Source organism: Dreissena polymorpha, chromosome 1, assembly GCF_020536995.1.
Source record: "Dreissena polymorpha isolate Duluth1 chromosome 1, UMN_Dpol_1.0, whole genome shotgun sequence".
Classification (NCBI taxonomy): Eukaryota; Metazoa; Mollusca; class Bivalvia; order Myida; family Dreissenidae; genus Dreissena; species Dreissena polymorpha.
In genome coordinates, this window is record NC_068355.1 from 29,511,884 (window position 1) to 29,538,797 (window position 26,914).

At 34.0% G+C, this 26,914-nt stretch overlaps 1 protein-coding gene across 44 annotated transcripts in view; it reads right to left on the minus strand.

Moving 5' to 3' along the window:
• The window catches only part of LOC127874641 (uncharacterized), a 218,893-nt gene that overhangs the window by 34,099 nt on the left and 157,880 nt on the right, over positions 1–26,914 (minus strand). For 41 of the 44 annotated variants that reach the window (XM_052419425.1, XM_052419418.1, XM_052419336.1 and 38 more), the window contains 4 exons: positions 8,039–8,397; positions 7,370–7,435; positions 5,063–5,161; positions 1,356–1,487 (listed from right to left, as the gene is read on the minus strand). In XM_052419425.1, the coding sequence (XP_052275385.1) occupies positions 8,048–8,397 (350 nt within the window). In that variant the 3' untranslated portion in view covers positions 1,356–1,487; positions 5,063–5,161; positions 7,370–7,435; positions 8,039–8,047. The remainder of the gene's footprint in view (positions 1–1,355; positions 1,488–5,062; positions 5,162–7,369; positions 7,436–8,038; positions 8,398–26,914) is intronic. The other 3 variants (XR_008047109.1, XM_052419145.1, XR_008047111.1) reach the window with 3 other exon arrangements.

A 26,914-nucleotide genomic window follows, 5' to 3' on the forward strand; every position in this document is an offset into this window, starting at 1 on the left:
TTTTTATAAAAATTAAGTTTAAAATATAACTTAAATGACACTATTTTGAATTTTATGACACTTTGTTTTTAACCGACCCAATTTTTACTTGGCTGAAATCACTTACATTTCATGGAGCTATTCCATAGATTAAAATTTGTAAAAAATAAATGTCTGTAAAATGATACTTATGTCATCTTGTTTAAACTTTAAACACCTTTACTGCATCTGTACACACCAACTGCATGCCCATATTAGGAAATTTGAATGAATTATAGAACTTTAATATACCCCACGGGTGAAAATAAACTGGACAAAAGCCGAGCGTGAGGGTGGTTTTGAAAAAATCGGTATATTTTTTTAAAAAGCATGGAAAGCCTACCTACAAATTTGCATGTAGTTCAGTGAAATGATGCTGATTAGGAAAATAATTAATTAAATTATATTTGGATATGTGCCCATTAGAGGTGCGCTACCTTAATATTCATAATTGTCATCTCAGATAAGCATTCAAGTCCACATAAGCTTATCAGGTACGACAATGACTTTACTGAATTTTTATAAAAAAAGAGACTTCCTTTCAATAACAAAATACCTTTATAGAGGAAAGTGTTGTTGCTGATTAGTTTGTGCGTACTGCACGTGCTAAGCTGGGATAACAATTTAAGCACATGAATTAATACCCATTTTCCAAAAGTGCAGCTCATTTATCTTTTAAGCCATTTCTTCCCTAAATAACAATAAATAAATAAAATCAATTTGGTACTCATTCTATCAATCACTTTACTTTTGAAATGTCTTCACAGATGTTTTACTGTCAACATATGATTCAGTAAATGGCAGACAACAATTTAACATTAATATCTTACTGAAGTTTCAACAACACACACAACTTTTTTAACATACCTTTACAGATCTAATTTGACTGTTAAAATCTGCTTAAAAATTTAAAATAGACACAAATTTAAAAGTAAATCAACATAAAACAAAAGGTGTATACATAATTGGACAGCAAATACAGTTCAACAATTAACTTACTGCTGATCTTAAGTTCTCTCCCTTGATATTGTATGCGCAATAAATTTAACAGCAACTAAATGGCAACAACTCACTACAGGAGCAGATTTTAAATTCTCTTCTTTGTAAGTGTAAGCTAAATTAATTAAAAAACAACTAAAGGGCAACAGCTCACTGCTGGCGAAGATCTGCAGTTCTCTTCATTGTTAGTGTCAGCAAAATTAAATAAACAGCAACTAAATGGTCACAACTCCCTGAGCATGGTTTAGGTATACAGTTCTCTCCCTTGTTAGCTAAATTAAATAAACAACAACAAAAGGGCAACAACTCACTGCTGGTGCAGATCTAGAGTTCTCTACCTTGTGAGTGTCATCTAAAATGTCCTTCATGATGCAATCCCCACACATGGAACGACCAAGTCCCCCCATATCACAGGACTTTGATACAGCCGATCCTTTCACCAGACAGTAGTCTTCTGTGCTGAGCAGTTGCTGTAAAGTTGATAAAATTAATCTGAAACATTTTGTCCCAGTCAGTCTTTTGAACTAGTATGAACGAAATAAACCATCGATTTTTTCCCAATAAGGGAAAGTACCTGTACCGCGTCCATTAGGACTAATTGGTGTGATAATACCTGACATTAAACAAATTTGCAGTGTGAAATCTTTCAAATGGAAATTATAATGGATCTTTTTAATAGCACGGAACTCACTTTCACAAACCCATCAAAATATTATTTTACATGCGTTTTTGATTAAATGTTTAACGTAAACTGGCATATACGGAAATGCATTTTAAATGTACTTTTGTGAAAAACTGCCATTCCGTAGAATGAAACATAGATCTGAATTATGTCCATTCCAGACAGGAAACTATTTCAAACAAGAGCACCGCCTTGCGGGTGCAGACCGCTCATCTATTTTCTTTTTAAAGGTGAACGGACTCTCATTTTCAATCACAAAGGAGGGAGGGGTGGAGTGAAGAGGGGTGTATAGTGTGGGGGTGTGGACATTTATTACATTATCTTCTAAAAATGCGAAAAAAATGAAAAAAAAGAAAAAATATCGAGGGGGGGGAAGGGGGAGGGGATTCTTGGGTGTGATGGTTGGACGGTATTTCAAACATAAAATAATAAAAATAAATATTTGTGTTTTTTAACCGTTTAAAAAAAAATAAAATTGGGGGGTGAGGTGGGGGGGGGTATAGTGTGCGGGTGTGGTGGTAATTCGTGAGATGATCTTACAAAAAAAAAAAATTTAGGGGGAGGGGGATTCGGGTGGGGAAAGGGGGGGGGGTGGGGAAAGGGGGGGTGGGGGTTGATTCTTGGGTGCGATGGTTGGACGGTATTTCAAACATAAAATAATAAAAATAAATAGTTGTGGTTTTTTACCGTTTAAAAAAAAATAAAATTGGGGGGGTGGGGGAGGGTATAGTGTGAGGGTGTGGTGGTCATTTGTGAGATGATCTTAAAAAAAAAAAAAAAAATAAGGGGGGGGGGGATTCGTGGGGGGGGGGGAGGTGGGGGGCACGGGGGATGGTTTGGGTCGAGTCTATTGTGGTATGTCAGGTAAGAGTAGTTTTGTCAAAGTATCAATCAAATCTAATTATAAATAAAGAAGTTATGGCAATTTTAGCAAAATTTAATAATTTGACCTTGAGAGTCAAGGTCATTCAAAGGTCAAGGTAAAATTCAACTTGCAAGGTACAGTAACCTCATGATAGCATGAAAGTATTTGAAGTTTGAAAGCAATAGCCTTGATACTGTAGGAATAAAGTGGACCTAAACACAAAACTTAACCAAATTTTCAATTTTCTAAGTATAAAAAGGGCACATAATTCTGTCAAAATGCCAGTCAGAGTTACATTACTTTGTCTGCACAGTCCCCTTATGATAGTTAGTAAGTGTTGCAAGTATGAAAGCAATTGCTTTGATACAACGGAATAAAATGGACCTAAACACAAAACTTAACCAAAATTTTCAATTTTCTAAGTATAAAAAGGGCACATAATTCTGTCAAAATGCACGCCAGAGTTATCTAACTTTGCCTGCTCAGTCCCCTCATGATAGTAAGTAAGTGTACCAAGTTTGAATGCAATAGCATTGATACTTTCTGAGAAAAGTGGACCTAAACGCAAAACTTAACCGGACGCCAACGCCAAGGTGATGACAATAGCTCATAATTTTTTTTCAAAAAATAGATGAGCTAAAAAGTCGCTGACTGATACAACAAATTGGGTCACCCAATGGCAATCAAATATATGCTAAGAGCAAGGCTTTAATCGCCAATTCAATGGAATTCTGCACACCAGATACTGTAAAAAACATTTATATTCGTTGGCATAATTTTTTTTTAATTACTATTTTATGGACATGTACATTTGTGGATGTCTGATTCTGGATAAACAAGGGCTGTTTGTAAAACATGCATGCCCCCCATATGGGCTGTCCATTGTACTGGCAGCCATTGTGTGAATACGACTTTTGTCACTGTGACCTTGACCTTTGACCTAGTGATCTGAACATCAATAGGGGTCATCTGCGAGTCAGGATCAATCTACCTATAAAGTTTCATGATCCTAGGCATATGCGTTCTTGAATTATCATCCGAAAATCATTTTACTATTTCGGGTCACCGTGACCTTGACCTTTGACCTAGTGACCTCAAAATCAATAGGGGTCATCTGCAAGTCATGATCAATGTACCTATAAGTTTCATTACCTAGGTCCAAGCGTTCTTGAGTTATCGTCTGACAACCACCTGGTGGACGGAGCGACCGACCTACCGACCGACATGAGCAAAGCAATATACCCCCTCTTCTTCGAAGGGGTGCATAAATATGGAATTTTCGAGGGTCATTTTCCTGTGTTTGAATAAAATTCCTGGATCAGTAAACCCACAAATTCAATATTAATTAATGTCCCAAAAATAATGATTTAACATATGTCACATTGTTAAGAAAAGTGTTTGTAATGCTTAATTTTTTTATTTTTTTTTATTTTGATATATGACCAATAATTTCATTGTTTTTCTAAGTGTATACTTTCGTTTTAATACTTTGTAAAAATAACCTACTGAATATATTATAATTTTTTGAAAATTGTAATTATGATAATCTGTGAACAAGTTCCAACACATGAATGAGGTTCTCTTCATACATTTTTGACTGTATTATTTCATTTTGTTCTTTTTTTATTTATTTAAATAAATAAACATTTCATTATCTAATTAAAATACATTGAATACCTTTTAACGGCAATTTATAAATATATTGAGATTTTACATGAAATTTTATATCTGTAAATTATATCATACATTTCTAAACTTAGTATAGCTTAACAATTATTTTTAATTTGAATGTAGATGCATGTCATTGTCTCATTAACCACTTTTCAATAATCTTGTTTTTAATACCATATTTGTTCTCATCGGAGTTTTAAAAAGCACTTTACAATAGACTGGAAGCAGACTTTACTTAAGACATGTTCTGGGAAAACTGTTTTTAATGCATGTGCATATTGTGTCATCCCACACTAGCCTGTGCAGTCCTCATTGGCACACCTGAGACGATACTTTACCCTAAGGCTTGACTTTTGTTTACAATAAATTTCCTTTGAAACATACATTCCTCGAAAGTGGAAAGTATCGTCCCTGATTAGTCTGTGTTCACACTGCACAGGCTAATGAGAATGGCACTTTAAATGCATTAAGCCCCATTTTCCCAGATCGATGCTCACCTTGTATCACATTGTAAAACTATGTTACAGACTGCAGGCGGACTTACTTTGAACCTCATTCTTATATAACAGGTCTGTATAAATGTTGCATTTTGTGTCGTCCTAGATAAGCCTGCACAGCAACACAGGCTAATCAGGGACAACACTTTCCGCCTAGACTGAATTTTATTTTAGAAGAGACTTCCTTTGCACAGGCTTATGTGGGAAAACACTTGATACAAATACATTCCATCCTGTTTTTCAAAGCAAGGCACATATGTTTGTTGAAAAACACTCAATAACAGACTGGAAGCAGACTGAAGGTGAGTAGAATACTGCTGGATTTCTTACAGTGCGTAAAATGTTGCTGAGTTTCTGCCTTGTTCTGGTCCATCTCAACTGACTTTGACGACTGATTGATGGGACGGCCTCTTGTATTTGGTCAAGCACCTGACGAGTACAAGGGACAGTGATAGGGCTCAAAGGCTAACGAAATGTAAAAAACACTTGAGTTGTTGTTAAAACAGTGATTGTTCACTCTAACTTAAAAGCAAATTTTGGTAAAAATTGGATTAAAAATTGTTGCAGAGTGAAACTTGGTAGCAATTAGTGACAAGAGATAAATCTCTTATTTAGTTTATGACCTTAATTTTCTAGGTAGGAAATCATTTGACCTTACATTGTTGCAGTTGCATGCATACAAAAAACTGACTGTAAAGCTCTTTTTTACTGTTTTAGGAAAAAGGGCGGGGCCCTTCCAATTGAGAAAAATTGATTTTTTTCCCCAAAAATTGGGACATTGGTGTTGCTGGTTTTTTGCTTAGAAATACTATACACTTGAGAATAAGGGTGTTCAATATTATGTTAACTAAGGCTCAAGTTAGAGAGCTGGATAGGGAGACAAACTTGATATTGTGATAAATTTCTTTTTCTTTGAGTGGCATTATACACATCTAACAGTATATGCTATGTTTATAGGTGTCTATCGCAACCGTTGTTTATTTTTGGTGTTTCACTTCATATACACTTAGATTTGTTAATGCAGCATCAAAATACTAAAACAATATCCCAGAAAGATAAAAATAATGCATTTTATTAACAACCGTATTTTTGTTTGACAACTGACGACAGAAATGATTCGTTTTCCTGCAACGATATATCTATTTATATGACTCACGAACACTAACTCTGATCCTTATAAAAATACAGTTCCGCTCACCTTAGATGACTGGGACAGTCATGTAAAATATCGAATATAATATATATTTTTTATAAACATCTAGTAGCAAGATTAGTTGCAGATAATTGGTCAGTTACCACAATTTTAACTAACTCTTTTGAACTGTTAATTCTTTTCAGCTCAATTCAACAGTGAAAAATGCCCATAATTTCACTTTTACATTCAATTGAAAATTTTAGGCAGTCATTTGAGGAAAAAATATAGTTTTAGGATTGCGAATGGGGTGCAGTTTGGACCAAAATCCATAAATACATGTACCTTATCTTAGGCTTAACTGCACCCCGAATCAGTGTATTTCTGCAGCGTCTCCATGACAATGCCTACCCGAATAGGCAGACAACGCTATGTGTCAAAATCGATCAATTAACAGGGGTCCTATTATCATATCGATTGTCTCACGTTCGCGGTCAAACCGAAAAGGCGGCATTGTTTAATGTGGTTGTTAATTGACTTAAATCTACTACGTCATTATTTCCCGCTGCGTAAGGGCAAAGGATAGTTGTTCACACATCTGAAGTCCAACCTTGCTGAGTAAAAAATTAAAAGCAGTTTATGTTCGTACGTTTAACCGACAAAGAAGTTGTATTTGTTTTATTGTGATTGGTTGTATGTATTGTGAATTGATTTGAGTTGAGGATCTAACCGTACTGTATTGTTGTATTTTTTATTATATAAATGTTATAAATGAATAAAGGCGTATCAACAACTACGCGTTACACACCGGTCTTAATAACAATACCGCAGTGACGTCACCATCTATGTTTAGAACGCTTACACTGAAAACACGTAGCTTGTATTTAGTAACTGAAGTAGTAATGTTTAATTTGACGTTAATAGATCAAGTGTATTTCGGATAGGCTTTCGAACTTTTGCAATTAACGATGCGAAACACAAAAAAAACGTACCAAAAATGCATATGTCTATAAATATCGCTACATTCTATACATGTCCCGGAAAATCGGCAAAAGTCCCGGACAATTTAACTCAATGAAATCCACGAATATAAATGATTTTAAAATATAAAAAAAACAATTATAGAGAATATTGTATGTTATGTAAATTCATACTGTTCTTTTCCACCTCATCTTTTTTGCATTTTTAATACATAGGAAATACACAAGCAGGCCATTTTCTGGCATATTTATGGGTCTGTTAAATAGAACCATACCCAAGCGTGTTCTTTTTTAAGATAAGTTCCTCATGATTATTATATCTCAATTATATTTAAATTAGATGTAAACAATATAGTACTATCATTATATCATTTTATTATTATAATTTGAAGTATAAGAAAGAGTTATATAAAATATTTTTTCCAAATCAATGGATTTTTCGTGCGCAAAAAAATCCAAATTCCACACTATTTGCATTTTCCCCCAAAATGGCAAGGAAAAGGTCTGACAAAGGGTCTATGTTACCTTCTGTGTATTCCGGTCATCCTTGTCCACCACATCCTCAGCAACCTTGTCCTGACTCAGCAGCCACTGTAGCAGCAGAAATAAGCTTGATGTATTGTTTGTATGTATGCTTAGGATTCACACACATTTATATAAATGTAATAACAATCAATAACACATGTTAAACAGCATAAAACAATTAAAATTAATAAATCTCACATCCTGTGTTAATATTCTGTAAACATTACACAAAACATCAAAATATATTCCTCCAAAGATTACTTAAACTATTTCATATTTAAAAAAAAACTATTCATCAATATACATTTCTTACATGGCATGGTGTTTATAGAAATAAAAGTCTAAAAATAGCCTCAGTTGCTATGTACATGTGCATCTATGTACAGATATTAAATTTTTAGTCGAAATGCTTTGTTTTTTCATTAACTAAATTTTAGGACAATAATGACACAAATATTATGAATACATAACATAATATGTTTTAGATGTGATGTTCAACCAAAAACCCTTACAGTGTATAAGCATATAACAATATGTGTACATAAATTATTTGTATCTTTCACTACACACTAAATGTTGTATTGTAACATCACACACTACTATGTTCGTATGATAAATAACACATTGTCATTGAAATACTAATCACTAATTACAACAACTAATACATACATGTACACACTATTCCACTCTGAACACCAGGATGTTGTCCCTCCTCTGTCCCACAATGATGGATGATGTTGTGCTGCTGTAGCAGACTGACCGTGGCCTCCTCACTCCATCCTCCTCAGTAGCAAGATTAGCCAGCTTACTCTTCCCCTCCCAGCCCACCTGTAGTACAGTGTGGGTCCAGCCTCCACAGACCAGCACCTGGCCTGCAGGGGTCACATGTAGACCTTCTGGCCACACTAGTGCTGGGTCTGTGTATGTAGCCAGGAGTGTGCCATCCCTGGCCAGGGTGAGAAGCTTGTTTTTCAAGAAGCTGGTGATGTACAGCCTGTCAGTTGTGGGACTCACAGCACACTTGTCTACTGCAAAACAGAGTAACATCAAGATATTGAATTACTGTCAATGTTAAATAATCTTATTAAACATACTGCAGTGATATTGTATTACGCATATGTTGTTATAAATAAGCCTTTACACATCTAAAATGTATGCATAGATTCCAATAAAAAAATAGTTAAGTGTGACAATAAACTTCAGTATCAGTGTTATTGTGTAGAAGTTTGACATGTTGAATTGTGACTGAAGAAATATTGATGCGTTTTTATCTATTTTCTCACAAAACCAATAACAACCGCATAATGCTAAAATTAATTATTAAAATTATCCCCTACCTTTGAACACTTCTTACAATCCAACCACAAGGCACAACAACTTAAATCTTTTAAGAGTACTTATTTATACAATGTTTTGAAATTTCTCAATTAATTGCATACATACGTTTGAAAACTTCTTAAAATCCAACTATACCTATTTAAAGAGTATCTATTTTATATAATTTTTTATTTGTTTATTTATAAAATATATTGCACTGTACAGTAATCTGACATCCACACAAAAGCAAACAAGGTCAGAAAGTGTGTCTTTCCCAGGAACTCAGTTTCTATTTATAGACATGCCATGTAGTGACAGTCAAAGTACTTCATTACTCATGTTTATAAATCAATAATTCTGAAAACATGTATTATTTTGTCTACTGTAGCAATAAAATGGCACATATTCATTATTGAACAATTACTTTATATTATATCAGGGAGTTTCTGCTATGTAAAAATTGCCCTAAAAGGTATCCGATTCCAAACCAATATTGAACAAAAAAAATCCCAATTTCCATTGTTGTCTTTTTTTGTGTTTTTTTTTAAAGAAAGAAGTGTCTAATGCTTATTATATATGAATTTTATTCTATAATAACCTTACAAAGTATATAACTATAAATTATATGATTTTTTCCAAACTGGCAAGGTAAAGGCCTGATGTGGGACAATTTGGCATATATGGTAAGCATGTAACGCTGCACAAAATGCCTAGAAATCATGCCACGAAAACCGCATGGATTAGAGCTATAAGCAGGCAAGATGCGACGCCAAACGGGTAGGTATCATTAGTGTATTGATATCTTATATGTTGATGTACATAAATATCGTATTTGTATGAGTATTACACCATGTAGATGGCAAGCAGTATTATTATAAACATTTTATTTAGTATTAATCGGTAAAAAAAAAGAATTTGATTTAATATGGCCTAAATTTTTTTCTTTTTTTTCTGTATTTATTTAAACCCTTGTGCGTATATTGATGTTGCAGATACACCAGGGTATGCTCTAATCATTGGTGGATAGAAATGGTCCAAACTCCATGAACAGGAACAAGGTGCCAACAAAATACCACGGGCAAAAGATCATTTCTATCTAGAAAGTAAAGACATGTAAATCTCTAATAAAGGTGATGAATTACCGTTTCAGCCTATCAACCCGTTTTAAATTATTTATACATCTCATGCTGTTATAGTATGTGAATATAATATAAACAAGGGCTGTTTGGAAAAAAATGCATGCCCTCCACATGGGCTGTCAATTGAAGTGGCAGCCATTGTGTGAATACGTTTTTTGTCAGTGACCTTGACCTTTGACCTAGTGACCTGAAAATTAATAGGGGTCATCTGCCAGTCATGATCAATGTACCTATGTAGTTTCATGATCCTAGGCCTTATTATTCTTGAGTTATCATCAGGAAACCATTTTACTGAGTCACTGTGACCTTGACCTATGACCTAGTGACCTGAAAATTAATAGGGGTCATCTGCCAGTCATTATCAATGTACCTATGAAGTGTAATGATCCTAGGCGTAAGTGTTCTTGAGTTATCATCCGGAAACCATTTTACTATTTCCAGTCACTGTGACTTTGACCTTTGATCTAGTGAGCTGTAAATCAATAGATTTTATCTGCCGGTCATTATCATTGTACCTGTGAAGATTCATGATCCTAGGCATAAGCATTCTTGAGTTATCATCCTGACACTATTTTACTGTTTCGAGTCACTGCACTGTGACCTTGACCTTTGACCTAGTGACCTGAAAATCAAAAGGGGTCATCTGCCAGTCATGATCAATGTTCCCATGAAGTTTCATGATCCTAGGCGTAAGTATTGTTGAGTTATCATCTGGAAACCATTTTACTGTTTTGAGTCACTGTGACCTTGACCTTTGACCTAGTGACCTGAAAATCAATACAGTTCATCTGCCAGTTATGATCAATGTACCTATGAAGTTTCATGATGCTAGGCCTAAGCATTCTTGAGTTATCATCCGGAAACCATTTTACTATTTCGAGTAACTGTGACCTTTACCTTTGACCTAGTGACCTGAAAATCAATAGTGGTCATCTGCCAGTCATGATCGATGTACCTATGAAGTTTCATGATCCTAGGCATAAGCATTCTTGAGTCATCATCCGGAAACCATTTTACTATTTCAAGTCACTGTGACCTTGACCTTTGACCTAGTGACCTGAAAATCAATACGGGTCATCTGCCAGTTATGATCGATGTACCTATGAAGTTTCATGATCCTAGGCCTAAGCGTTCTTGAGTTATCATCCGGAAACCATCTGGTGGACAGACAGACAGACCAACATGTGCAAAACAATATACCCTCTCTTCTTCGAAGGGGGGCATAATCATATTATGCAATCAAAGTTAATTAATTATAGACCATGCATTTTTACTAAAACTTTTCATTAGAAAATAGTGCAAAAAACAACAACAGTTAAAAAATGTATGTTCTATGACACTCAGATCATGCATATTTATACATGTATGTAGCAATATTATTCAATAACATTTCAAAACATCAAACCTATTTCTAGTTTATCACTTAGGCACTTGGTTATTAGAATTTGAGTATGAAGTACCTCCTTTGAATATAAATTGTATTGTTATTTGCATTTAATCAGTATATTTGTGTGTTGTTGTATTTATATAAAAGAAACATGCATTCATATGTTGCTATTACTTTTTTATAGGTGTTTGAAACTGCTTATCAGTCATGATGACTCTTCAAGTCCACCAAGTTAGAGTAATTCCAGGGATCAGATTGAATGATTTCATGGGTTATGATATCAATATATATCGTCTCCAAAATTGGCTATTTATTCTTTATAAGGTTTGGCATTTAAGTATATATTTATGTAGATATAATTTTAACTCAACAGTAACATGCCTCTAGTTCAAAGATTTTTAAGATTAACAACCACTTTTTGAATATGGACGTGAATGGTTTTTGTGAGAACAAAACATAAAATGCTTTATGTGGTAGGACTTGGAAATTAATATTTACTTTATTGAAAACCATTCAAATAAACATTAAGATTAATGTATGTATAAAAATAAACTTCTTCATTTTAGCTAGACTGCATCCAAAGCCTTAGGCTTATTGAGATACTCTCAAGTCTGTTTTCTGGGAAGAACCAGAACATAGTGTTTTTGTAAAGATCATGAGAACCCTCCCCAAGTAGGGATCAAACCTGTGGCCTCCCAATGGCTAGACAGGCACCATATCTACAATGCCACAACAAGATTATTAAACGATACAATATATAAATAAATAAATAAATACTGTATATATAAGATTTATGTATTTCATGTATGCCAGGTCACATGCTGATGACACCAGTGTCGGTGATGGCAGCTCTGGAAGTGTCGGTGGGCAGGCATGTCCTGACGAGAATGAAATCTCCACAAATAACAAACAAGAGGGCCATGAAAGCCCTTTATCACTCCACTGCTGAAGAAAAGGCTGAAACAAATATTCTTGGCATGTGCAAATACTTAAATATTGGCCCTATTTAAGCACTTGTACACTTTTGTGACCCCCTGGGCTGGGTCAAATTTAACCTTAGGGGCATAATTTGAGCAAACTTTGTAGAGGACCACTATATCTCACTACATAAAAATGTGGTAGCCCTAGGTCCTAGAGTTAAAGACAATAATATTCTAAAAGTTTTCACAAAATAAGCAAGATATGAGCGTATATAATGTTCAATTTTGTGAACCGTGGGTCAAATTTGACCGAACAAACTTGGTATAAGAGGACTATAAGAATGATGTTACTGCATACCAAATTTGGTAGCAATGCTCCGAATGGTTTTTGACAAGAAGATTTTTTTTAAGATTTCACAAAATAGGCGCTTTATAAGCGTTTATTCAATTTTGTGAATCCCCGGGGCAGGGTTAAAGTTGACCCAGAGGCATTATTTGAACAAATGTGGTAGAAGTTTATTAGATGTCTATACATACCAAATTTGGTAGCCCTAGGCCCAATGGTTATGGACAAGAAGATTTTAAAAGTTTTCGCAAAATAGGCCCCATTAGTGTATGGTCAGTATTGTGACCCCCCGCGCAGGGTCAAATTTGACCCAAGGGGAATAATTTGAACAAACTTGGTAGAGAACTATAAGATGTCACTACATACCGAATTTGGTAGCCCTATCATGCTATAAAAAGACTTGTTGCATTCTTTCGCAAACTGATGAGTAGTTAAACGAACCTGGAACATTTAAGTCAAAACAAAAAATTACACAACGCGACTTAAACGAACCTTTGAACACTAATATATTCACATAAGGGTAGAAGTTCCACAGCCTTATGGTTAAAGGACAAGAAGATTTTTTAAGTGTTCACAAAATAGGCACTATATAAGCATATAATCGATTTTGTGGCTCCCAGGGCAGGGTCAAATTTGACCCCTGGGGCATAACTTCAACAAACTAAATAAAGGACTATACAATATCACTACATACCAAATTGTGTAGCCCTAGGCATAATGGTTATGGACAATAATTTTTTTTTAAGTTTTCACAAAATAGGCATTATATAAGCATATGTTCAATTTTGTGACCCCCGGGGCAGGATCAAATTTGACCCCATGGATAAAATTTGAACAGATTTGGAAGAGGACTATTAGATGTCACTACATACCAAATTTGACAGCCCTAGACCGGATGGTTATGGACAAGAAGATTTTTTAAGTTTTCACAAAATAGACCTTATATAAGCATGTGTTCAACTTTGTGACCCCGGGGCAGGGTCAAATTTGACCCAAGGGATAAAATTTGAACAAACTTGGTAGACAACTATAAGATGTCACTACATACCAAATTTGATAGCCCTAGGCCCGATGTTTATGGACAAGAAGATTTTTAAAGTTTTCACAAAATAGGCTCCATATAAGCGTATGTTCAATTTTGTGACCCCCACGGCAGGGTCAAATTTGACCCCAGGGGCATAATATAAACACACTTAGTGGAGGACTATAAGATGTCACTACATACCAAATTTGGTAGCCCTAGGCCCAATGGTTATGGACAAGCCCTTTATAAGCTTATATTCAATTTTGTGACCCCCGGGCAGTTTTAAATTTGACCCCAGGGGCGTATTGAACAAACAAAGAAGAGAACTATTATATGTCACTACATGCCAAATTTGGTAGCCCTTTGCCATATGGTTATGGACAAGAAGATTAAAAAAAAATCCCACAATAGGCCTTATATAAACATATGTTCAATTTTGTGACCCTCGGAGCAGGTTCAAACTTGACCCCAGGGGCATAATTTGAACAAACTTGGTAGAGTACTATAAGATGCTACTACATACCGAATTTGGTAGCCCTATAGGCCCAATGGTTATGGACGAGGAGATTTGTTAAGTTTTCACAAAATAGACCCTACAGTACAGCCAAAGCGGAACAAACGTATTTCGCGATCCGCGGCGGCAAGGTGAAACGAGTCGATGACGCATCAGTTGTTAAAGCCGCGTCAGTATGCGGCGGCAAGTCGCATTTCGCCGCGAAACTTTGCATCTGTCCGCTGAGGCATGCCGCGATCCGCGACATGATGCTGAGTCGATGCGCATCATGAAATAAAATATCTTTTAAAAATTATTAGTTGCATGTAATTAACAAATTTTGAAATAACAATTATAATAATAATTAAAATCATAATAAATTTATTGTGCGCGGATTTTATTAGCATATAAATGTAAGCATAGTTAATGTGTCTGACCAATTAAGTTTGTTTCCCGCCCGTAGTGTATGTATTTCACACATAAACAAGGTCACGTTATTATGTTTTCGCACATACAAGTGGTCAAGGCTCCAGCAAATGGTGGATTTATAAATTAATTGCATGTTGATTTTGTTATTATATTTAAGCTGAGAAAATTAGCAGTTTAAAGCCACATCAATAATCAAGACGGTGACGACGTATTTGTTGTTTTATTAATTATCAGCTTATTATAACTATTGTTTAAATATGCGTATATAAACACGTTTTTTTTGTTCATATTATATATTTAATATGGCTACTAATTACCCGATAATCATGTATATTCCAGTTTTAAAGCAAATGCTGGTAAATATTTACGATACACAAACATTCTCGATATTTCCTTTTGTATCAAATACATTTTGGCATTTGTTACTATTTATAGAGATGATGAAATAACGTCTAATCAGGGCGTTTTTTTTCCACTGAACACGCGATTTACGCCTAACGTGATGTTCATGTATTTATACAACACAAAATACACCCAAAGTTTCCAAACGACGTTCTACATGTCTGCATAATTTTCGTGCGCTTTTTATGAAACTAAGGATATTTACGCACTGTTTATTTGACGCTAGAATTTGCCAAATGTCGCGTTAGCATTAAAATTCGGAAGGGTGTTTCGGATTACAAATTTGATAATGATAATCGAACTAAACATTAACAGTTGCGTGTAATTAATTCTACGCTACACATACAGTCATGTATGTACATGTTGGTGGATATCTTTTCACTCGATCCACCGCGTACGTATGCGGCGGATTTACTCCGCGAAAGTACGCGAGGTTAATACAGACTCGGCGTCGTTGCGCGGATCGATGCTGAGTGCCATGGTGATACACCACGTCAACACACGATTCGGCCGCCGCGTACTTATAATCCGGCCGTGGCGTAGCCGCGGATTATGTTTGTGCCGCGTTGGCTGTACTTTATATAAGCAGATGTTCAATGTTGTGACCCCTGGGGAAGGGTCAAATATGTCCCCAGGGGCATAATTTGAACAAATTTGGTAGAGGACTATAAGATGTCTCTACATACTGAATTTGATAGCCCTATGCCCAATAGTTATGGACGAGAAGATTTTGAAAGTTTTTACAAAATAGGCTTTATATAAGAATTTTTTTTATTTTGTGACCCCGGGGCAGGGTCAAATTTTACCCCAGGGGCATAATTTGAACAAATTTGAAAAAAGTTTACCTCAGGAACATTCCTGAGAAATTTCATCAGAATTGGACCAGTTGTTTAGGAGAATAAGATGCTTAAAGGAAAAGTTAGCGCACGGATGGACGCACGACGGACACATGACCATGATATAAGCCCCGCTAGCCTTTGACCAATGGAGGCAAAAATCAGAAATAACCATCAAATATGTTAATGCCTCAGACGATAAAATCATGTTTTATACTGGCTTGCCAACTTTCGTTTTTTTTAATTCTTTGTTTTTGACATCGATTGAATTTGGTGCCTACGAGTTATGTTCTGAAAAACTGAAAACTGTTAAGATTGAGAAGGGCGTAAAAAAAGTTGACCTGTTGATGAGTTTCAATGACATAAAATAAATAAACAAGTTATTTGAATTGTGATTCAACAAAATGAAAAAAAACCTCTTCATTGCAAGTACTGTATTGATAAATAAAACATTTGTTAATTTTTAATGAGTTGTATCCAGGCTTTTTCCGCTCCATTTTGGGAAAACGCCACACTGGAATTTTGGGAATTTCGCGTCGTGAAAACTCAAATTTTGGGAAAAAAATTAATCGCAAAATTGGCTCAATTGGGAACAATTATCGCATGTAAATAGTGTTTCTTATATTTCAAAGAAGCCGTTAACTGGTAAATAACGACTATTTGGATAACTTATTATAAAAATTTTACAAAATATTATGAACATGTGTGATAAGTGCAGGTTTTTAAATCTGAATTTGGGGAAAAGGCTTGGCCTTTTTTTGAGGTGAAAAAAATCTCGCGAAGCGCCGGATTTTGTGGAAAATAAGGAAAGTCTTAAATAATCATTAAAATATTTTACAGTTTTTAAAACAATTTCAAGGCAACAGATAATTTAATTATGCAATACTTCTATTTTCTACACCGGATCAGGTCAACTTATATATTTTAAGGGTAAAAAAAAAAAAAAAAAAAAAAAATTTTTTTTTTTTTTTTGGAATTGGGAATTTTTTTTTCAATTGGGAAAAAACAACCAGATTTGCATTGGGAATGGGGCCGAATTTCGGACCCGTGGCATAGGGCGGAAAAAGCCTGTGTATCTTTTCATTGTATTGTTGTTCTTTGAGTGCTATGTACAGTCACATGTGACAGTAACATATACTTTCATATCACATATATCACAGGCCATATAAGTATAGATTGATATATTTATCACAACAGTCCATATTTATTTCCCAATTGATTAAAACTAAACAATTGGCCATGTGTTTATATAATGAACCAACAAAGACTTGAAGAATAATATGAAAATAGTTTTTATTGTTACTGTGCCCATATGAATTTATAAGTGTATTTCTTTGATGTCAAAATGAAACTCTTCAGGTATCTGTAAAAAATACTGTTGGAAACTTTCTTGGTTCATTATAAATGAGCATATATCTAATTACATAATTTTGCAGACATTTCAAAAAATTATGGGATACAGAGATATTGCTCATTTTTAGAATTATCCACTTTTACCACAATTATTCCTAATTTTAATTGTATCTCTATTGATGGTTTTACTATATATATGAAGAACAATGAAGAAAAATATTCATAATCCAAGCAATTTAATTTCACATGATTAAATCATTATCAGTAAAAAGCATTAACATTAACCGACTGGAAATGAAATCAGAATCTTAAAGCAAGCAGACGAATAAGGCACTTACTTAATAAATTAACTCTTTTTGGGAGGCACAAAACATTTGATCTAGAAAGACATTCTCCTAGCAGAGTTGTCGTTCGCGCCTCAACGTACAACATCTCTATAGCGGGCTCAATTCCAGAAATCTTGGCGAAACACATCAATGTAATTTTACGCTCTTTCATGGAAATATCTAGGACACCAAGCATAATATTTTATAATTACCTTTAAAAACTGCATATATTGTTAATTTATTGAGATATTTAATAACAATTAAAAGAACAATTTTTGTGCCCATTTACGCAGATGACATCATTCCGCTAAAATGTAAACAAAGGCCGAAATGGTGATGAAAAGCAAGTGTTAATCTACAAACACATTGAAAGTTTTGTGTATGTTTATGTTAAATGTGTAATCAAATGAAATAGCTAATTATGGGAACATATCGTAAGTTTGCAATTTGGACTGATAGATAATAATTATTTTTGATAATTAATAGTGTGTCATTGTATGAAGATAATGATCAATGTTTTTGTTTTGTTTTGTTCTGCTTATTTGGCTAGGCTGGTCTTGGTTATTGCTCCGTCATATATTTGTATACTACCATGTGCTTAATAGCCTCTTTGCCATGCTTATTTTATGTCTTTAATTGTCTTCATTAATTGACATGACGCCTTATCTATGATCGCTCCGCCCACTAGAATTGATCCACCAATCAGCGATCGATTAATCGGGCGCACTGGTTAGCAACGACCTGTCCGCCATTTTCTAGACAAGCTACATGTTTAGGTTCACTTTTATTCCAACGAGTTTCTTTTGTTTTCCTCTTTAAAAAAACGATTAAAAACGGTTAAACGGTGTCAATGGGGATTATGTAACTCGGACAATCGATATCCGGACAGATTAGTTGGTGACATTGAATTTATTTCGTTTCCAAAGCCGAAAAAAGATCTTGAGAAGTGTAAGAGATGGATAAAGTCATGCTGAAAATAAGGGATTTGACGTCCATTTCATCGTTATTTCCCCTAAAAATTCGGACAGAGTCAATGTACGGCTCATTAGCAAATTTTCTTCCTTGAATTCGTTGACGTAGAGAGCATCTATACGGCAAAAAATGTTCACCAAAATCATCGGATATATCGCTTAACCGTATCATAGACATGTTCATCTGCATTACTTTATGAGAACTGAAACCCAGCATGAAGCCTAATTCATGCTGTGTTTTATTACTCTGATAGTAATGCACTTAATTGACATCATACATGTTATTTGAAGGTGACATGTGATATATAATCTTATTAACAGTATCTACACATTTGCACTCATGTGGTGTCACCAATAAACGCTTTTAATCCACACTAGGAGCTCGAATGCCTAGATCTCATTTTTAAACGAGTTTCGTTTATTTTGTTCGGATTAAAAAACGGAAATGAAATATGGCAAAAACGGTGTAAAAAGGGTTAATGCAACTCTTGACATTTGTTATCCAGAAAGATGAGTTAGATGAATTAAATTTATACCATTTCCAACACGGCAATGTGGTCTTGACAAGAGCGAGTGGAAGCTTCAAGAATTACCGAGATCCCCTTTATAAAACATTAATTTATTTCACAAACTTGAAATGTCGTATAAGCAATAACTAAGCATTGTTAAGTATGTATTATGTCACGTGTGCATGTAAAATAATTCAGAATTTTGGTACCCAATTCGTGTAACTTTACGAAATCCCCGTTAAAAATCGCGTTTCTGTGTGTGTGTCAGAAACAAGTGAAAACCATTTTGTTATTATTTTAATAAAGACGTATCGATAAATGCTATTATAAAAGAGTTATTATTACTGATATTAGTTAACCAATAAATGCGGTAACTTCGGGGAAGTCGGTACCTGCGCGAGCGTCTGATATTGGTAGCCTTATTAATTTATAATAGCCTGACCGTATTCCATTTCGTACAACGCTAATTTTATATCAGACAATGTCCAAACTTACTGTGTTGTTTTTTGCGCTTTAAATTATAGTGATTGATAAATGTCCCATAAGCAATGTTTAATATGATTAATATCACATTTATACGCAATAACATGTTGGATTGAGGTACCCACCCGGCGTCAGAAAGCGCGTAAAACTTCACCGAATTTCCATTGATAAAGCACTATTTCGTGTCAAATACACGGGTAGGGGGGAATGTTTCGGTAATAATTTTGTTCATAACACGGGTAAATACCGGTGAAGTGTTAATTTATTGCAAATACCACCATTACACGTAATAACGGGTTCGATTTCGGTAAGCGCGCAAGCGTTTGAGAGCGTGTTTAATGTACCGACTTACCTGTTATAAATAGCTGATGTTCTCTTTAATCGTATATTTTTTGCATTTGCAGAATAACTAAATGGCATCAACCCCTTTACAAGTGTAATATGGTGTTAAACAAGTACATAAAATCATTCAGAATATCGCGTAAATCTATATGCAGTCTATAGGCAAAGAAGCCATTTTGGTGTTAGCTTGTCTAAGTTTTCTTCCCGCTGAGCCACGTGATTAAGTGGGCGGAGCGATCACTAATAAGGCGTCATGTCAATTTGTTAGCTTACGGTTAAGATTAGCGCAAATCTCTCAGTTATTATTTATTATTTATTACTATTAGTTGCTAATCATGTTGCTTTATCTTTTGCTTTGTGTTGCTTTTTTGGCAAGGCTGGTCTTGGTTATTGTATATATACTAATATATATATATATATATATAAATATATATATATATATATATTTATATATATATATAAATATATATATATATATATATATATATTTATATATATATATATATATACATATATATACTACTATGTGCTTCTAAGGCCAGCATTTTTTTAATTATTTGTATTACAGCCGTCCTGGTATTTTATTCAAAACTAGAAAAAAAAATTGCGGAGATTGCCGAAAGTGTTGTTCAAAATTTGTTTATAATACAGGTTGTTTCTTTGTGCCAAGTCGACCTGTAAAGCGTCAGCGATTTTCATTGGCTATTGCAGCCAATACCACAAGCTATTAGCCAATCGGTGAGTATTTAACAAATGATTTTCATATTGCATTTCCGAAATGACGGACATTAACAACAAAGAGACAAATGTAGCATATTTTAAAATCAAATTAATTAAAAACAGAGCAGAAACAATTTCAATTAGAAAAGTTAATCTTCAGAACACCATTGTTGACATCATGCCCATATTATGTGATATGAAATTAAGAATAATTAGAGTTTTTGCAGAGGTGTCACCATCAATTACTTTCGGTGTGCTTAAACGATTTGGGTAGGTTTAATTAATGTGCGTATTTATTAAAATGTAGATCCTGATATATTTTTATAGATAAAAATCAACATCCTGAAAATGTCCAAGAAGTACTACTTCACGTTTCTTTATAATGAACATGAGGAATGAACCACAGATACTTGCATCGATAATCCCATTCTCCACCCACCCATATATATTCTTTATTTAGAAAAAAAGTTTTCAACACAGCTTCTGAAGAAAATTAGATTGGGTTCGGATGTCCGTATGTCTGTCAAAGTCACAAGAAAGTTTAATAATTATTTTTCTTAGCAATTTAACATGCTTATTATTCTTCATTAACTTAAAACAAAACATTTTTTCCATATATTAAACTGTATAACTATTTTTATATCAACGTTTTAACCATTTTCCCTGTACCTTTTGACCAAGTTACGCAGTTTGGATCAGTTCATTTAATTGAATTTCTACAGATGAAACCAAAGTTTTGACTTTCAAAATGTCATGAAAAACCTAATGGAATTTATTTCTTAATTATTTGATCAGTTTTGTAAATATTAATGTATTTTTCAAAAATGAGTTATTATTTAGCCGAAATATGATGTTCTATCAACTGTACATAATGTTTTCAAAATGCAGGATAATTGTTCTGCAAGGAATGCAAGTAAATTTATCACACCTCAGGCTCTGTTGATAAAATGTGCTCAATTGGCTCTATGTATTTGTTCCAAGGGTTATTATTATCTTCACATTTATATAGCTCTCTCTGTTTATTATATATCCAACACATGTTATTGCTGTTTCTCCTTAAACTAATACAGACAACACATTCCATAGAAATTTTCATTTGAACTTAAACTGTGAATAATTAAGAGAGGAACAAAATAATATGTGCACAAGTTTACACCATTTTATTTTGACAAAACTGTCAGTCTTTTATGAAATTATTAAAATAAAATACTATTTACAAAATATACAATTACATAGTTCAACAGTTGTTTTCTATATATAATTAATATTGCGAGTAAATTATATACAGTCAGCAGAGTAATTCTACTAGAACAATTAAAATACTTGCTACATGTACTATTATATTCTCTATACGGCTTTCACTTAAGAAAATGTTCAATGAAATAAACTAGGCTTCTAGGTATATTGCGTCTTTTACCTCAATATTTTGTTGGGGCTAATGTGAAGCCAATGGACATGATACAAAAACTACGAAGATTACCACCATACAATGTCACATATGGAATGAGTGATGTATTGGACGTCATCATTGAACGAATGATAATGGGGACTAAGTTTCGTTAAGCTGGGGCAAAGCACTGCGATTTGAGAGTCTTGAAAACTGGCCCAGCACTTTTGCTGAAATTTGACATTTATATGGACAAGAATGCGATCTACCTGTTGGCGTAGGCGTTATACCTGGGAAAAATCAAGTTTTGAGTATTTTATGTTTAAATATTTTTTCTGAAAAAGGGCACGCGCGCGGATAAACATTGTGACATCACGTCATGAAAAGCGCTTAGGCTAGCTTCCATCTTGCTACCAAACAAAGAAACTGACGTTACACGTTATAAATTCAATATACAAAGATGAAATTGTTCTGCTTAGATAGCATCAATACAAATGACTGCATTTTGTGCAGCGGATGGGTGTTACAAAAGATACGACAGAACAAAACAGTGCATAAGTGTGTTTGTTAGCCTGGGTGGGTACGCACACGAAATAAATTGTTGCAGTTTGTCTTGGCAATTCCAGCCTTAAAATAATAGTTTAATCGTCTTGCGAACCCTTAAATTAACATTGGCGACGAGGATTTGTGATAGGCGAGTGTTGGCTGACAGTTTTGAACGTCAACTCGGCATTTTCAAGTATAAAAATTTGATTTGTTTGTCTTCAACTGGTGTCTTGGTTAAAACATTCACTGAAAAATGGCGACATTCATTGGAAAATTTGATATTTTTGATGACAGTACGGAGTCGTGGAACTGTTACAGTGAAAGGTTGGAGGAATATTTTACTGCTAATGAGATAGTCAACGAAAAGTGTGTGCTATCTCTTCTGTCATTAGTCGGTGGAAGAACTTACCAGATTTTAAGAGATTTGACTTCCCCAGACAAACCAGGTACAAAGACCTATTAAGTTCTTTGTGAACTGTTGCAGAAATACTTCAACCCTAGACCATTAGTGACAAAGGAACGCTTTCAATAAAGGGATCACAGACCGGATGAGTCTGTAAAAGACTTTAATGTCAGACCCGGGCTTAGATGATTTCAGCATTTTCAAAATACATGCCAGTTTGGTTATCAAGATCCCTTAAAGCTCATTTTTTTTCGTACCCAAATTATTTTTGGCATAAATTTTTTTGTACCCAAAATTTTCGTACCCACATTTTGTTTTCGTACTAATATTTTTCTTACCAACATGTTTTTTTTTGCACCGAAATTTTTATTTGTACCTAATTTTTTTTTGGCATAATTTTTTCTGCCAAAATTTTTTCGTATCAACATTTGTTTTGTAACCAAAATTTTCGTTCCCGCATTTTTCGTACCCAAAAATTTCGTAATTTTTTAGTCTTCACTCATTCCATCCTGCGAAAGGTGTCGTAACTATAGTACAAAATAATTATCACCTAACCCATGCTTTTTGAGAGAATAAGATTGTTTAAGATCTTTATTATGTAAGTAAATATTAATCATGTGAAACAAGGAAGAGTTATTTTTTACTCCAAATGTATGATTTGATCACGCCTAGAAGAAGAAAACACTAACATGTTACACGAAATATTGAACCCCTGACCCTTGCGGTTACTGTGTTGTTAGGGATAATAAAATACATTAATCTATATAAATCAGTTGACCCCTGAAGCGCAAACAGTTTTGACCACGGAGACATGTTTTGAGGAAACTTAGCAAAGAACCACTATATGGTTGGCATGCAACGTAACAAACCAATGGGCCTTATGGTTTCAGAGAATAACTATATTATTTATATTTATATGCAAAACAGTAACCCCTAAGGAGTGCAAATTTTCTGCATTAATTGAACAAATTTCAAAAGGAACCTCATAACGATGTTACACACCAAATATTGTAGTCTGATGCCCCCTGTGTTCACTTTACATATATAAACACTATAACTCTCTCTGAATATAAAATGAAATGCAGCACATGTTTTTATAAGTCTATAACTCTTGGTTTCTTAAATAAAATATTCACATTTTATGAACTAGATCTTTCACTACACAAAGTTTGGATCAAGATCAATTCAAGCACAGTCTGATCAGGATCCAAAGTGTTCACTTAACCTCTTTAGAAGTACTGACTGAATGTTGAACAGTTTGGATGCTGATCAGACTGCTCTTTTTGAAGCCAAAATGGTCGCAATTGCACTAAGGTTCAAGTTCCTGTTACTTGGCTCATTTTTTTCTCATGATTGATACAAATTATCATGATATAAAGCACGTCTGTTGTATATTAAAAAGTATTTTTAGTGTGCATATTCCACCAATGGATGAAAGTTACAAAGTTGGTTGTTATCTAAAGCTATTGAACAATGTAAAAAGTTTTCAAGTCTTTTTTATTTAAGTCAAATGCATGCTATATTTAATATAAACCTACATATGATATACACTCAACAAAAGTTTAACGATCACTATAATACACTACACACCTTGCGTGTTTAATAGTCTCTATTGAAGCAATATAGTATAATACCTGCAAAAGGTGCTTTTACCTATAAATATATATAAAAATATGTTTACTATTATTATAAAAAGCTTCTACAACAGTGTAATAAGATATATAAAACACTTAAAGGTTAATGCAAGTATACATAAGGTTAAATTGGCTGAATTTTAATTTTTCAAAAAATATAAATTGGTTTAGACAGTTTTATTTTATTTTTTTGGTAGACTGCTCACTTTTCATGCTTTTATTTTTATTTATCCCCCAGCCGACTCAATTTTTTTGAAAAATTTCCCGTAAAAAAAATGCTGGCCTAAGCCTCTGCCATGCTTATTTATTATTTTTAATTGTCTTCATTTATTTGTAGACCTAAGGTCTAGATTAGCACAAATATTTAGTTTTATGTTGTATTCCTTATATATATATATATATATATGATAATGGTACATAAACGGACTGGTAGTACGAAAAGGTGTAACATTCGATAATTATATCACATTTACAAATTTGCAAGTGTATTGCTGAAATATTGCTAATCAACTTCATTTTATGTGTCTTAAAGGGATCTTTTCACGTTTTAGTAAATTGACAAAATTGAAAAAAGTTGTTTCAGATTCGCAAATTTTGGTTTTAGTTACGATATTTCGAGGGGTGAACGGAAGACTGTTGTAACTCATATTAAATAAAGAAGGAGATACGACAGTTTTCCGTTCAGCCCTCAAATTTTGAGAGGAAACAGTAATACTGAACATTTACCATGGTCTAATATAGCCATTATAGGCATCTTTTGACAATTTAACAACCTGAAAATTATAAAGCATTACAACGCGAAACAATTGAATAATTTGGAGAGTTCTGTTGTTGTAGTTTAATTTTGTGAGCCTACGAAGATTGCTTATATAAACTATAAAATATGTCTACCATGTATACTTGGCAGGATGGCCGAGCGGTCTAATTGGTTTTTACTTCAGGACTGCGGGGTCACTGGTTCGAGCCCTGCTGCAGGCTACTTTTTTTCCTTTTTTAAAATTTTATTCTTGATTTTTTACTGGAGCTTTTTAGATCCAATATGTTTATATTTATCAATATAAAGCTTTAAATGACGAACTTCAAAACATGCCAAAATCTGTGAAAAGGCCCCTTTAATACTTACCAAGCACTATTAATTACTTTAGAAATGTTACTTCTGTGCTTGTTCAATATTTTGCTTTTAATGCTTTTCAGTAAAAATCACAGGAGTTTGAAATTCTCTCCATGAAGCTAATAATCAAATGGCTAAATAATAAAAACTAGACCCCTATATACTAATATAGTATATAGACTTACTATATAGGGGTCTATTTTTATTATTTTGCCACAAGATTAGCTTCCAGGGCTTAACACTTAGGCACGACGGAACAACATTCACTGCCTGTACCTAGGTCCAGGCTAGCCAATTTCCCAGTAACATGCCCGACCGGTCGTGTGTATTTTGGGCTGGATTATGTGTTCTATATCAATAAACTGCATTTTAAATAAGCTTTTGAAAGATGCAAACATCTTAATACAGTATGATCAGATGACAATTTAATCCCAGAGTGAAGTCAGAGACTACAAACAGATCGTAACTAGAAATAGATTTGGAACCCCCTGATGGCAATCAAAAAGAGGCCAACAATTCAGAAAGTCCCCGGCGGTTTTCCTGGAAAACACGTCAGTACCTATTTTTAAACGGATTTCTGATAGATACGGTTTTGATTGGTTTCCTCGAAGTGACGTATTTTCTCGCTAAAAATACGTTTTAAACTGAAAGCTGGGATCGCCCAGGATTGTCCGGGATCGATGAAGGTATAAAACTCGACATTAACACAAAGGTTAATATAAAATTATTATTTATTGATCAATTTTAAATTATTTTAATTTGATTGATCGATTAGAAGTGTTTTGACAATCTTTTTTACGCAATTCAATTAGCAAAACTTATATTAATGGTCGATCCCGGCTTTTAGTAGAGAGTTAACCTTGTACAATTGTTACGACTACTGTAACACGTTATTTGTTATTTTGCGACACCTAAGATTCACTTACCGTTTGTTGTCAGACGGCAACCACGGCAATCTATGTAAAAAGGTTTAAACATTCATGTTGTTGTTTTAGTTTGGCTTTACGGGTGGGGATCACAGGTGGGTAGCGTGTGGCTATGATATTAATTAGTGAAAACATCATTTTGAATGATTAATAATCATATTATAACGAAAAATGAACTTTTCTGAAAAAAAATATTTCACTATCAAATATATATATATAACAAGGTATGCAACTCAAAATCAGCCCAAAACGGGGTGCATCGCTTTGAACAGCCATATCTTCATCAATTGTGCAGCGATTTTCACGATCTCGGTCTTATTCAACGCAGAAATGAATTTCCTTTCTGGAAATGTATATGTCTTGCAATATTTTTACAAATGCTGGGTTAACTTTCAAGAAATAACACGATACACAACACGCATGACCCAGTTGACAGTGATCATGCATTCTTTATGAATGAAATCTCCAGTTGTAAAGACACACCTCCGGATTGGACCAATGAAATCACTCGTATGTTTAAAATGTCAGTTAGTTGAAATGT